General features: G+C 38.0%; 1 protein-coding gene across 1 annotated transcript in view; it reads right to left on the bottom strand.

Annotated features, from left to right (window-relative positions):
- Ptpn20 (protein tyrosine phosphatase non-receptor type 20) overlaps positions 1 to 13226 on the bottom strand; it is a 51391-nt gene extending 38165 nt beyond the window's left edge. Inside the window, exons 1-3 of the mRNA XM_051143291.1 lie at positions 13112 to 13226; positions 6433 to 6527; positions 203 to 300 (exon numbers count right to left, since the gene is read on the bottom strand). Of these exons, the coding sequence (XP_050999248.1) occupies positions 203 to 300; positions 6433 to 6527; positions 13112 to 13145 (227 nt within the window). The 5' untranslated portion in view covers positions 13146 to 13226. The remainder of the gene's footprint in view (positions 1 to 202; positions 301 to 6432; positions 6528 to 13111) is intronic.
- Positions 13227 to 15023: the final 1797 nt, after the last annotated feature.

Here is a 15023-nt window from a genome sequence, read left to right as displayed (position 1 = left end):
TTTGAGAATTTCTTTTTCTTGTCAATATCACATTTATTATATAATACATAAAAATACTTCTAAGAAAGAGAAATCAGGTTTGGACATCATGAAAAAATAAACAGATATTAAGGGTCATTGACCATCATCTCCATTTAGTGGGCCAGATATGAATATGAAGAGAAAAAACAGAAAACTCACTAAATAAATATGTAGTTTTTACCTTTCTGAAGGCTCCTGAAAAAGAAAATCATAATTCTTACTTGAGAATGCCAGATGGGAGGATTTTACCTTCTCTGAATTAACTTTATTCCCAAAAACCTATAGTCATGAGAAAGGAAACAAATTATAGGCACAATTTTAGGAAAATATAGTTAAAAGAAGTATGATTGGCACAGACTTAAGAGTAATAAGATCTTTAATGATGAAATTAAAGTCCTAATCACATAGTCATTAACTCTCAAAAAATCACTTGAAAGGCACACTGACTTAGTAATATTTCCCAGTTTTGCAAAATAGAGTACAGAGTGCTACATTAGTACAAATAATATGCATTTAATACTTAAGCTATCTAAAGCTAATAAAAAATTAGCTTTTTTGAAAAATATTGATTATTACTACAAGCTAAAAGAAAGGAAAGAAAGAAAGAAATTCCTGTATGTGCTTATGGTATTCCATTTACTGTGAATAAAAAACTTATTAGCTCTTCTTTGAAGGTTTGTTAGAATTCTGTGATGAAACCATCTGGCCCTGGGCTTTTGGGGAGGGGGGTTGGAAGACTTTTGATGACTGCTTCTATTTCCTTAGGGAATATAAGACTATTTAATTTGTCTACCTGATCTCAATTCAACTTTGGTAAGTGGAATTTATCAAGAAAAATATCCACTTCGTTTAGATTTTCAAATTTGTGGCATATAGGATTTTGAAGTAAGACCTAATGATTCTTTTGATTTCCTCAGTGTCTGTTGTTATGTCCTTTTCATTTCTGATTTTGTTGATTTGGGTAGTGTCTCTGTTTTTAGTTAGTTTGGCTAAGCGTTTGTCTATCTTGTTGATTTTCTCAAAGAACTAGCTCTTAGCTTTGTAGATTCTTTGAATTGTTCTCTTTGTTTCTAATTTATTGGTTTCAGCCCCAAGTTTGATGATTTCCAGCCATCTACTCCTCTTGGGTGTGTCTACTTTTTTCTGCCCCTAGGGCTTTCAGTTGTGTCCTTAAGTTATTTGTATGAGATGTTTCCAATCTCTTTGTGAAGGCACTTTGTGCTATGAACTTAGCACTACTTTCATTGTGTCCTCTAAGTTTGGGTATGCTGTACCTTCATTTTCATTGAATTTTAGGAAGTCCTTAATCTCTTTCTTTCTTTCCTGACACAGCTGGCATTGAGTAGAGAGTTGTTCAGTTTCCATGTGTGTGTAGCCTAACATAGATGTCCTCTGAAAGACTCCACCAAGCAGGGATCTAAACAGATGCTAAGACTCACAGCCAAACTCTGGGCAGAGCATTGAGAGTCATATAGAAGAGTAGAGAGATAGAAGGGCACAGAGGGGACAGGAGCTCCACAAGGAGAACATCAAAGCCAACAAATCTGGACCCAGGGGTGTCTGCAGTACCCATGATTTGATCACTTCCCCTTGGCAGGGTAGCCTTGCAAGGCCACAGAGGATGAGGATGCAGGCATCCTAATGAGACTTCACAGGCTGGAATCAGATGGTGGGGGAGGAGGGCTCTCCCTGTCAGAAGACTAGGGTAGGGGAATAGGGGAAGAGAGAGGAAGGATAGGAACAGGAGAACACAGGCAAGGGGGTAACAATAGGGAGGTAATGTGAATAATTATTAACAATTAAAAAATTAATTTAAAAGTCTTAGCACTATATTTATCGTTACTTTAGCACTTTCACAATCTAAATTAATTAATTCTGCATGTGTCTTTGCCATGAAATTTTGCACTGCCTAAGAAAAATTGTTGCTCTTCTTTCCTTACTGCCACCATTTTGTATTGTACCTGTCTGGTTGGTAGACAACCCTGAATTTAATTAGATGAATAAAAATTGGATAAAGATACTTTACAAATCACACTTCAAAATCAGCACAATTACATTTTTAAAGAAGCAAACCATTCTAGGGGCTGCTGAGATGGCTCGGGACTTAAGAACACCTGTTGTTCTTTCAAAAGACCCAGGTTCAGTTCCCAGCACCCATCTGGCAGCTCACAACCATCTGTAACTCTAGTTCCATTCTAGGTGATGCAACCCCCTCTTCTAACATCCATGTATAGCCACATGCACATGGATCACATGCATTCATGCAAGCAAAATACTTACACACATACAGCAAAATAAATATTTAAAAGTATTTTAAAGCCAACTATTCAACATGGCTATATTCAAACTGAAGGTTATATCATATTTCTGGTTGAATGAAATGGGATTAGCTAAGAATAACAAGAACAAGAAGAAACACAATGTAACAGGAAGACACCAGGTCTTTTGACAACTGCTAAATGGACCAAATTATTAGCAAATTAAAGAAAGGGTTGGGTAAAATTTTTCTGAACCGGACAAAGTGAAGATAGTAATATTGGGAGGCAAGGCATTTCCTCTGCTTCCGAAAGCCATATGGTTATGGCACAGCTACTTCGCCTTCCTAGGTCTCAGTTTCTTCATAAGTTAAATAAGAAACAGACAAAAATTTAACAATCTTCCAGTATAAAATTTGCAAGTCTATAAACAACACAATTCCTAAGAGACAACATCATAGTCAAAAGGAAAGCAAGTATTTACAGTATCAAACTGTCTTATGAAATAAAGTTAAGTAAATTCTGGTGAAGTTAGTTAATTTCCCTTACAGATCCCAAAAGCCATTCAGGAATGTCCTGAGATACTATTTATAAGTAGGAAACATATAAAATTCTTTCTACATAGGCAATTCCATAAAATTTGACAAGATTAACAAAAATTGAGTCACAAAATATATTCCATTTTAGAAAGGAAGCAAGTTAACATGGTGTTACATGCCTTTAGTCTAGCATATAGGAGATGGAGGCAGGGTTCAAAGTCAGTCTATGTGACATAAGGAGACCCTGTTTCAAATAAAAATGTACACAGGAATCAAATAAGATTACATGAAGCTAATTTTTAAAATAGATAAATTAAAAACATCAAGAATTTGAACGGAGGTATCCTGTATAGGTGGCTAAAACTAATCCCAAAATCAGTTATTGAGTGAGGATCGCACTGCCAGGCTGGGCTCTTTCCCTACAAGTTGTTCAGGGAAGTTCCTGGGACCCCTAAAACACTATAGGTAATTACCAATGTGTTTGGATGCTTACTACAGCTAGACAGTAAAATCCTCTTGCTGAAAACACTAAATGCTCTGGCTGTAAAACACACAGAAACCAAGCTCTCACTGATACGGAAGCTACCTGCTGACTAGCCCTCATAGTGATAGAAAATGGAGGGGAGTGTAGCGTCATCAATAACCTTGCTGAACCACAGGCAGTGAATGCTGTACTTCTGACTGGCCAGGCAAGATGTATCCTCTGGTATGACAGTGGCAAGTCTGTTCTGGGGTAACCACTTTCTTATTAGAACTAAGGCCTATTCCATAGGAGCAAATTCTATTTTCATAAACCTGGTCAAATTACTGTGGCTGGGAAGATAGCTACAGCTATTGTTTTGATAAAAGTACTCATCAATTACCTTCTCAATACTATGTTTATTCCCATATATTGCTTTTGTGTCTGGTCAGAACAAATGAGCAGTAAAAACAGCAGTCTCATAATAGGCCAAAGTGCTAAGAGTAAGTTATTGTTGACTGTTTAGCCATAAATGGGACATTTGTATCACAGTGTGACTTGGAGAGCATTGTAGTAGACAAGGCAAAAAGAATGTAACAGCCAGAAGATAGAGTAATGTAGAACACTGTCTCCATGGCACTCTTTTTCCCCCTTTTTATTAATTCATTCATATTATATCTCAATTGTTATCCCGTCCCTTGTATCCTCCCATTCTTCCGTCCTTCCCATTTTCCCCCTTACTCCCCTCCCCTATGACTGTGACTGAGGGGGACTTCCTCCCCCTGTATATAGACATGGCATTCTTGAACTCACAGCAACCATGATACCTTTTGAAAGCTTGGACACTCAGTATCCTGTCATTGAGGGAGGATGTTGTAACACGGCCCACTCTTCCCTGAGGAGTTCAGGAATGAGCTTCACAAGGTCCTACCCTCCATGAAGATCTATGAGTAGTCAAATGGCTGCTGGTATGGTGGTATAGTGAGAAATGACTCCCATAGGCACATGTATCTGAACACTTGGTACCAGTTAGTGGTGTGACTTGGGGATGTTCTAGAACTTTCTCAACATGGAGCCTTACTGGAGGATGCACATCCCTGGTAGTGGACTCTGAGAGTTTATGACCTCATATCACTTCTAGCTGGCTCCCTGTTTCCTTGTGTGCAGTTGATAGTGATCACTTGGCATCCTTTTACTGCTGCTTTTCCACCATTACGGGCATATACTCCTCTGGAACTTTATGCCAAAATAAACACCTTAAGTTGCCTTTGATAATAATATATTATCACAGTAACAAAAAGGTAATTTATACAGGACTTGGTATCAGAGTGAGGCATTTCTCTGAAGAACCTGACCATGTGGGTTTTGGGAATCATGTGGAGAATTTGAAACTCTGGACTAGAAGAGCAGCTGAAGGCTATAAGCAGAGATTAACAAACTTGTAGAAGGATCCTGAAAGACAGCAGTGCAGAGAGCAACATAGGGGGTGGAGGCCCAGCTCTACGGGTCTCAGAGGGCAACAAACACTGTATTAGCAACTGGGCTAAAGGAAATTGCTATATTATTTAGGCAAAGAATCTAGCACTCTTCTGCCCACATCCCTGAGACCTGGCCTAAGGCTAAATTAAAAAGTAAAGGACTGATCTATTTGCCCAGAGAAATTTCAAGTCTGAATAACATTGAACCTGTGGAATGGTTATTAGTGATAAACAGCACACACCCTCTTTTTTTCAAGACATGGTTTCTTTGCATGGCCTTGGTTGTTCTGGACTTGCTTTGCAGATCAGGCTGGCCTCAAACTCGGTGACCCACCTGCCTTTGCCTCCCTGGGTGCTGGGATTAAGGGCGTGTGCCGCCACACCTGGCTTAGTGATTACTCTTATATAGAGCTCTATAATGAGAAAAGGCAAGTAAGGCAGAGAAGAATACAAAATGTACAGTTTGGATAGGGAAAAGGAGCACCAGTAATCTTAATGTTGCCCAAAGGTATGGAGTAGAAAGAGAATGTAGTGTCAGTTAGGAGACACCTAATCTGTACTGGAACAATGAGAAGGCTGCCTCAGAAAGATCTCACCCCGCTAAGCTTCCAACTTGTGAAAAAAAAAAAAAGGCCTAGGGATAGAACATGATAAAACATATTATATACACGCATAAAAATGTCATAATGAAATAATTAATATGTGATACAATTATTAATTAGCATAATTAATATGTGTTAATAAAAAAAGAAGCTCCTTGAGGCATTCTGTAAAGTTGCTTACTTTCAAGTCTCTTTTTGAAGAAAAAAGTCATTCTGTGGACTAATACTCAAACACTGCACTGAGCTGGAGATTTCAAGCCAGATGTGGTGATGACCTTGACATGTCCACCACACATGTAACAGAAAGATTGACCAGACTACAGGAGACTACAACCAAGCTACATTATTCCTTAAAGTAGCACTCTTGCCAGTCTTGGGTGGAAGCAGAAGTTCAGCTAAGGAACTCTTACTACTGGAGCTCCTAGGAGACGAAAATGAGGGCAGCCCTGAAACCCCCAAGTTCCAGTTGATTGGATAAGAGAAAAAGAAAATGCAACTGGCAATGATGACACACATGTGTGGTCCCAGCTGAGGGAGAAGGAGTATAAGGTAAATGCAAGCCTCAGCTCACTAGCAAGACCCTGTATCAAAGAAAAAAAGGAGCACAAAGCACCTATAAGCTTACAATATTCTTTTCTTCTTGTGCTGGATGCCTGAGCAACTTCTCAAAAAGGCAGTATGCTAAGTATTGTTTACAACCTTGCTTTTCCATAATTTGACGCTATATACCAAACGGTTCTTATCAATAAAAAAATCATCATCAATGTATTTAAGTGTGCTTCAAAATCCAAGAGATTTTTATTTTGTACCTGTTAGTAACACAAAATAGCATGAATGTCAAAACAAGAAAATTTCTAAAATAGCAATGAAAGTAGTTTCCTTTAGATAGACAAAAAATCAAATCTTCCAACCTTTTCAACCCCTATTTTGCTTATATTTAATATCAAAATTATTTTTTAAATAAGAAATTACTATGGTAAGAAAAAGTAAATGCAAACCTATTCCTAAAAAAGCTAAGCCAATGATCTCAGTACTATCACCACCAATTAGCAGAGACCCACCCCCTTTCAGTTTTACCTTTTTTGCAGGTGTCTTTTTCTGACTTGATGAAGGCAATGTCTTCTGGAAATTCAGATCATGTGAGTCATCCTCTTTGGAAGCATTAACTATTCCTGAACAAAGAGATGCAAAGACTTCATCAACTGAGAAGTATGAATAGAGATTGAAATCCGAGTAAGAAAAGTCAAGCTATATGAGAAAAACTCACCTACTTTTCAAAGCATCTGATCTTTACCTCATATTAATTTCTTCCCCCTGTTTTGAAAACCCAGCATAAAGGAGTATTTTGTTTCTTAATGTTACACTTAAGAAGCTGGTTCCTTCTTAAGAAGCAACTGTTTGTCTATATTATTCAAGAAAATATTCTCCAAGTAAATTTTAAGTATAAACAGCATATAGAACCTATGCACTGAGAGCTATAAAATAAAATTATTCTGTATATCAGAGTCTATGAAGCAGGAGGATATCTGTGAGTTATGGCCAACCTAGTCTACACAGTGAGTTCTAAAACAATCAGGAAGATATAATAGAGAGACAATGTCTGAAAAAAAAAAAAGCCAAAACAAGTGGAGAAAAATAATCCTAGACATCTGAGAAGTGAAAAACCAAAAGAAACTCAAAGTGGTGATTTTATAACAAATTAATAACATTTATTTTTGTCATGATTTCACAAATGTTGCTGGGTTTTACAGTGTAAGTGGCATATTGTTGGTAAAGTGCTTTTAATCTGTTCTGAAAAATGATACAGCAACACAAAAAAATTCAGATCCACTATGTCTATTTCCCAATCCTGTGTATTTATTCTAAAGCATTAATTCAATAAAATAAAATCTAAAGTTATCAGTATGTGGTCCACAGTATGTCTACATTAAAAGAGGAACACTGAGAATAATTGTGTGCTAAGTATATATCACAAAGAGGAAGAAAGCAGCTACCTGGTCTGTCTGATTATAAAGAGGCCTAGGAGCAGAACAACGTCTAGAGTTGGAGCTACAAAGTCAAGAGACGACTGCGCTACTTAGAACCTAGCTTGTACCTTTAAGGCACTAATTACAAAGGATCCCGAAAAGGCAAAGTAATCTTGAGCTAGAAGAAAAAGCTAGCTCAGCCTCCAACCCTGGGCTCTACAAGCCTTCCTAAGGAGATCTGCCAGAACAGACACCAGGATCATCCACATTAGACCCCCACACATCCCCTAATCCCCTGCCTGGGGGTCCAACTGGAACACAGCCAGCAGAGGAGAACTGTGGGCTATTTCCTGAGTTTCAGCCTCAGTCTCATGGTAATACCTGCCTCCCCAGGATGGCTCCCAGGCCCCAGGATCATCCAGCCTCTAGTCTAAGGCTCTACTCACCTTCCCGAGGAAGCAGGCAAGAGCCCCAGGAACACAAGGTTCGAACCTCTGGCCCAAGGCTCTACCTGCCTTCCTGAGCACCAGAAACACCCATATAAACTCACATAAACTGAACAACTCTCTACTCAATGACCACTAGGTCAGGAAAGAAATAAAGAACAAAACTGAAGACTTCCAGGAATTCAATGAAAATGAAGGCACAACATACCCAAACTTAGGGGCCTAAATAAAAGCAGTGCTGAAAGGAAAGTTCATAGCATTAAGTGTCTTCATAAAGAAATTGGAGTGGTCTCATACTAACAATGTAACAGCAAACCTGAAAGCTCAAGAAAAGAAAGAAGCAAGCACACCCAAGAGGAACAGTAGATGACTGGAAATAATCAAACTCGGGGCTGAAATCAGTAAATTAGAAACAAAGAAAACAATATAAAGAATCAATGAAACCGAGAGTTGGTTCTTTGAGAAAATCAACAAAATAGACAAACCCTTAGCCAAACTAACTAAAAAGTAGAGAGACAGTATCCAAATTAACAAAATCAGAATGAAAAGGGGGACATAACAACAGATGCTGAGGAAATCCAAAGAGTCATTAGGTCCTACTTCAAAAGCCTGTACTCCACAAAATTGGAAAATTTAAATGAAATGGACAATTTTCTTGATAGACTCCACATATTAATGTTGAATCAAGAGCAGGCAAACAGTTTAAATAGTCCTATAATCCCTAATGAAATAGAAATGGTCATTAAAATCCTCCCAAGCCAAAAAAAAAAAAAAGTGCAGGGCCAGATGGTTTCAGTGTAAAATTCTACCAGATGCAGAAAAAGACTTTCACAAAATCCAACACCCCTTCATGTTAAAAGTCTTAGAAACATCAAGAACATAGGCACATACCTACGCAAAATAAAGGCAATATACAATAAGCTGATAGCCAATATAAAATTAAATGGAGAGAAACTTAAAGCAATTCCACTAAAACCAGGGACAAGACAAGGCTGTCCAATCTCTCCATATCTTTTCAGTCTAATACTTGAAGTCCTAGCTAGAGCAATAAGACAACTACCTGAGATCAAGGGGATACAAATTGGAAAGGAAGAAGCCAAAGGATTACTATTCACAGATGATATGATAGTATACATAAGTGACCCCAAAATATTGTACCAGAGAACTCATACAGCTGATAAACACCTTCAGCAAAGTGGCTGTGTACAAAACTAACTCAAAAAAATCAGTACCCTCTTGTATACAAAAGATAAATGGGCTGAAAGAAATTAGAGAAACTATACTCCTCACGATAGCCACAACAATATAAAATACCTTGGTGTAACTCTAACCAAGCAAGTAAAAGACCCGTGTGACAAGAACTTCAAGTTTCTGAAGAAAGAAATTGAAGAAGATATCAGAAGTTGGAAAGATCTCCCATGCTCATGGACCAGTAGGATGAACATAGTAAAAAATAGCCATCTTACCAAAAGCAATCTACAGAGTCAATGAAATTCCCATCAAAATCCCTACACAATTATTTACAGACCTTGAAATAATAATTCTCAACTTCATATGGAAAAACAAGACACCCTGTACAATAAAAAAACTTCTGGAGGTACCATCATCCCTGATTTTAGGCTATACTACAGAGCAATAGTAATAAAAAAAAAAAAACTGCATGGTACTGGTAAGAAACAGACAGGTTGATCAGTGGAATTGAATCCAAGACCCAGAAATAAACCCACACATCTACAGACACTTCAGTTTTGACAAAGAAGCCGAAACCATACAATGGAAGGAAGGAAGGAAGGAAGGAAGGAAGGAAGGAAGGAAGGAAGAAAGAAAGCATCTTCTACAAATTGTGCTGCTCTAACTGAAGGTCTGACTGGAGAAGACTGCAAGTAGATCCATATCTGTCATCCTGCACAAAACTTAAGTTCAAGTGGATGAAAGATCTCAACATTAAATGACTTCACAAAGCTATAGCTATGGTGATCAAAATAGTATGGTAACAATATAAAAACATGGACTAATGGAACAGAATATACAACACAAAATAAAACCAGATTTTGACTGTCAATTTATCTTCGTCAAGAGGCCAAGAATAAACAGGTAGTCTCTCATGCTAGCATTGTACAACCAGGCAAGCACCCACTGACAGAGAGGCCAAAGACTACAGTAGAAGCTACTGATGCCCTTTTCCTAAACTAATACAATCTCTAACTAATTTGAATGTCTCCTTTACCCACAGTTAGATAGCTCTCACCTATCACCAAAGAAGCGTCTTTTTACAGCAGATAAAGGCAACTGCAGAGATCAACAATTAGTCCCAAGGTAGAGGATTAAGTGTACTCGGGTTGCCCAGATCCGGCTGGTACAATACAGCCATACACCCAAGACTCAGACAACATCACAGAAGAAGGAGCTGAAGATTTTGAGAACCAGATAACCAGAATGGCTTGTGCTAAATAGTGTCTTCTAGACGTGATAGTCAAGTCGGTATAGCTGCATCCATGAAATCTCAACAACAAGGATGCCTAAAACTGGTGTAGCAAAGGTCCTACCCGTGGATGAAGAGCTACAGGCAATCAATGGCTGCTTGGAGAAGGAGGATCAGTCTTCTCCAGAGATGAACTCCCCAACAGGTTACCTAATCCCACTTGCTCATCCCTAAATACGTAAGGACAATACGAAATGTTCTCAGTAGTAGAGGTGTGGGGTGGGGTTGTAGGTGGGTCCTGAATGGTGTTTGGTCAACTTGATATAAGATATGGAACTAAGAACTCCAATTGAGAAAATGCCTCCACCAGATAGGCCTGAAGGAAAGTCTGTAGGGATTTATCATTATTGTTGTTGTTGTTGTTGTTATTATTATTATTAATGACTGATATGAGAGGTATCAGTCTATTGTGATGGTGTCATGCCTGGGCTGGTGGCCGTAGATGCTGTAAGAAAGCAGGCTCAGCAAGCCATGGGGAGCAAGACAAAAAGCAGCAGTCCTCCATGACTTCTGTCCTGACTTCCTTTGATGATGAATAGTGATGTGGAAGTATAAGCCAACTTGATTTGGTCATGGTGTTTTATCACAGCAATAGAGACCCTAATAGAGACTCGTGTGTGTGTGTGTGTGTGTGTGTGTGTGTGTGTGTGTGTGTGTGTGCGCGTGCGCGCGCGCACACACACACGCGCGGGTGTAAGTAAAAGGTCATGAACTTGAGAGGGAAGGCTCTCTCATGAACTGGAGTTGGAGTTGAGAAATGTAGGGGTGGAAACAATACTCATGCATGAAATTATTTTTAAAAAGAATAATAATTAAATTTAAAGAAAAGGCTAGTTTCTTCAATAAGTGATATTAGCAAAACTAGGAGAAAAATGCAGAAAAATAACACTGTACCCCTAACCCAAACTAAAAACAAGTCATTGAAATTTATAAATATAAATTTATATTAAATCTTAAAATATAAGACCAAGACTATAAAATATCTAGAGGGAAAATTTCTTGGAACTAGCTTGGATAATGGGTTTTTTATATGATGCTAAAAGTAAAAGTAACAAATGTAAAACTAACCAAGCACCAAATTAAAGTACCTTGAAAGCAAAAGAAAAAACAGGATAAAAGGGAAACTTAGAGAATGAGGAGATATTTAAAGCCATCCCTGATAAGAGGCTAATATGCAAAGTATATAAAAAAATTTCAAATAACTCAAAAAAGGAAAGACAAACAGCCAGATTCTAAAATGGGCAACCGGCTAAATCAACATTTATCCAAGGAAGAAATAAAAATACTGACCAGATCATGAAAAGGTGCTCAACATCAGTGACCAGTAGGGCAAGAGAAGTCAAGAGTGCCATGAGTGTGAGCACACACCTGTTAAGAGTGCTACCACCAAAAAGACAGAAGATAACAAGTGTTGGCAAGGATGCTTAAAAAGCTCCAGTTGTGTGCTGTTAGCTGTTAGTGAGGGACCACCTGTTACAGAAACAGTATGGTCTTTCCAAACAAAGCTTATAACTATCATAAAGTCCAGAAATCCTACAGCTAGGTATGTTATACTCAAAATAAATTAAGTATCTTAAAGGAACATAGCATTCCCATGATCACTACAGTATGACTCTCAGCAGCCAAGATGTGGAACTAACCTAACTGCCTGTCAAAACAGAAATGGATAAATAAAATACTGTAAACATAAATGTCATTTAATAACGTTCATAAAAAGAAGGAAATTCTGCCATTTATATTACAACATGGATAAACCTAGAGGACATTGTCCTAAGTAATATAAGCCAGGTACAGAAAGACAAAACTGAATAATCTCAATTATAAATGGAATCCAAAATCAAATGCATAAAATCAAATGATAGAATAGCAATTATTAGGGACAAATATTGTGTTGATGGCTTAAAAATAAGTATTACTTACATAAAATGAAGAAATCCTGAAGGGCTAATGTACAACTCTCTTTCTATATTTAATGATACTGTCACTGAAGCTTGAGATTTTCTACAAGTGCAGACCTTAAATGTTCTTACTACACACCAAGAAATAAAAATGCTAGTTATATAAAGTGCTGGATATGTTCACTAGCTTGGTTGTAGTAGTTATCTCACAATGTACAACAACACTGGGTAGGGAGCCCCAGAGGAATGGAAGGCTACTGTGAACAAAGCCAGTGGCACAGGAGCTAGAAGTTGGAAGAGTAAAAGAGGGGAATACTAAAAGCAATGGCCAGAGCTGGGTGTGGGGCCACATGCCCACAATCCAGCACATGGGAGGCTGCAGCAGGAGAGCTGCCAATCCCAGACTATTGCACAGCAAGCTTGAGGCCAGTCTAGACTAAACAGAAGACTCTACTACCTCATAAAACTAAACAAGGAGGAAAAAAGAAGGAAGGAAGGACAGAAAAATCACAGCAAGCTACTAGTTGAGGCTTGAGAGTAACTATATGGGTTAGTTGAGAGGAGGGGCCATCTGCATTATGAACCAAGGCTTTATCAATGTGTATACCCTGAGCTCATATCTAAGAAAAGAAGAAATAAGCACAACTTTGTGAGTAAGTTCTCAGTTTCACTACCTTCTTTGTGTTTTTATGGGGGGAGGGTCATAAAATCTGTATAATAAACTTGTGTTTATGTAAACAAAAAAAACCCTGTTATTTGAAAGAAGTAAAGTTAAACTAGAATGCACTCCTTAGTACTTCGCATATCATAGCATCTTAGATGGGTGCTCCTAGAGTCAGAGATTGGCCTCTGCAAGCTAACAAAGCCATAGTTGGTCCCTATGCATGGCTACAGCATGACAGGTACAGCTCTAGTTGCTTCTATCACCAAGTTCTTCTAGGTACAGAACGCATGAGAACCTACCAGTGCTTCTTCTAACCTCCCTAGGTGAAGACATGTTGTCCCCATAGCCGGAATGAGATGGGCAAAAGGCTTCTGCAGATACTGAGCCTTAGTTCCTGGAGTCGGGCAGGTCTAAGGCTTCTGCAGATACTGAGCCTTAGTTCCTGGAGTCGGGCAGGTCTAATTAGCATCCAGGGGCCAGCATACAATTGGAGTGCTCCTAATCAAACAGATGAAGCAAAGGGTTTTCTATTAGACAACTGGGATTTTCACGTTTGAATTCCTAACTCAATCATTGTCATTCAAAGGGCACTCAATTCTTTAAATGCCTAATCTATGTTAATTAGGTGCTTAGAATTCAATACAGAATAAAAAGAACTAGGTGCAAAGCCTGTCATAGAGATGTACATGTTCATTCCATCTATAAAAAGTCCTCAAATGAATTTTTTAAATTTTCTAATCATTGTCATAATTGCACCATAAAATCATGCTTCACTCTTTCTATCGGCTAAAATTATTATATATATCCAAAGCTTTGTGAATAGAAATTCACTATGTAATCTTAAACTTAAAGTAAAGCCCGTGCCTCAGCAACTCAAATTCTTGGATTTTAAGCAAGGAGATACATTTTCATTAGCTACCTGAAAATGAACTAATCTGAATTTAAAGTGAGTATCTTGATACAAAAAATATTTTTAAACTGAGAGATAGTATATTAAGAAAGATTTACATAAAACTTGAAATAAGGTGAAAAAGACAGGTGGAAGGTTCTTCCAGTGTCTTGTGATGACAAACTACCCCAGTGTTTACTTATATAGGAAAATTACACTCCGCCATTTGTTTCCTACTACACTCTCTGCATTTATGGAGCTTGTATAAATCGCCTGTATACTTTTGCTTAGTAGTGATACAAATGCTTTGTTAGAAAAGATAGCACCCCCTTTCTTTCTTTTCAGCTCCTATCTCCTTACCTACGAAAGATAAAGGAAAAGAGATATGTCCCTGAGTCAAACCTAGTTTCTTCTCTGTAAAAGACCAATAATAACTTATAACCAACTCCCAATGGAAATAAGCATGTGTAGACCAAGAGAGTAAACAGAAACCTGTCCAACCCCCCTTAGAGGAAATGGAATGTTGTTCTCTTAGGGTTTCTTCAGGCAGATTTAGGGCAAATAATTCCTTTGAAGACCCCCAAAAAATTGGGAAAATGGGTAAGTAAGCCAGGGATAGCAATTGTGGTCCATTTTTCAAAAGTTACAAAATTCCAGGCTTAATAGGAGTCCTGTGTGGGGCAGTCTGAACTGCTGGACCAATTGGAACAGAAGCTTTCTACAACGCTGTTCTGTTCTGATGGGTAACAGCAACTGAGGCACCTGGGGCTGGAACATGGAAGATGCAGGATATCAGCATCCAACTTGCTGAGAGAAATGAATCCTGTCAGGTCTGATTCAGCATCGGGATATAGAAATATAGAGGGAGGATAGAACAAAAGGTAGAGTATTGAATCTACTCCTCATCTCAAGGCCCTAATTGTTATTCACAAATAAGGTTATTTTTTTTTAATTCAATGGTATTGAATTTTGTAAATTGATGCAAATCATGCTCATGTCAAAAACTAGTCTAATTTTATCACAAGAATATATATTCTAGGTCTAATAGATATGATTCTATAGACATATGAGGTAAAATAGTTAAATAAGGTGTTCAAAAATCTCTGAGACTTACAGAATACGGCATTTAAAGATGTTTTTATTTTTCTAAAGATTCTTTGAAAACCAGACAAATTAACTCCTGGCAACACCCAGCCTGCCTCGAAGATGAGCATCAAAGAACCTCCTTTAAGAAGTTGCCTTCAAATGTGGCAAACAAGCCACTGGGCAAAATGTCCTTGTCTCTGCCACAGACAGAATTCTGCCTAAAAATAGGCAAGTTT

This window comes from Acomys russatus, chromosome 3 (assembly GCF_903995435.1).
Source record: "Acomys russatus chromosome 3, mAcoRus1.1, whole genome shotgun sequence".
Classification (NCBI taxonomy): Eukaryota; Metazoa; Chordata; class Mammalia; order Rodentia; family Muridae; genus Acomys; species Acomys russatus.
Note: the sequence above shows the minus strand (reverse complement) of the source record. Positions and strands in the feature narration are given on the sequence as shown.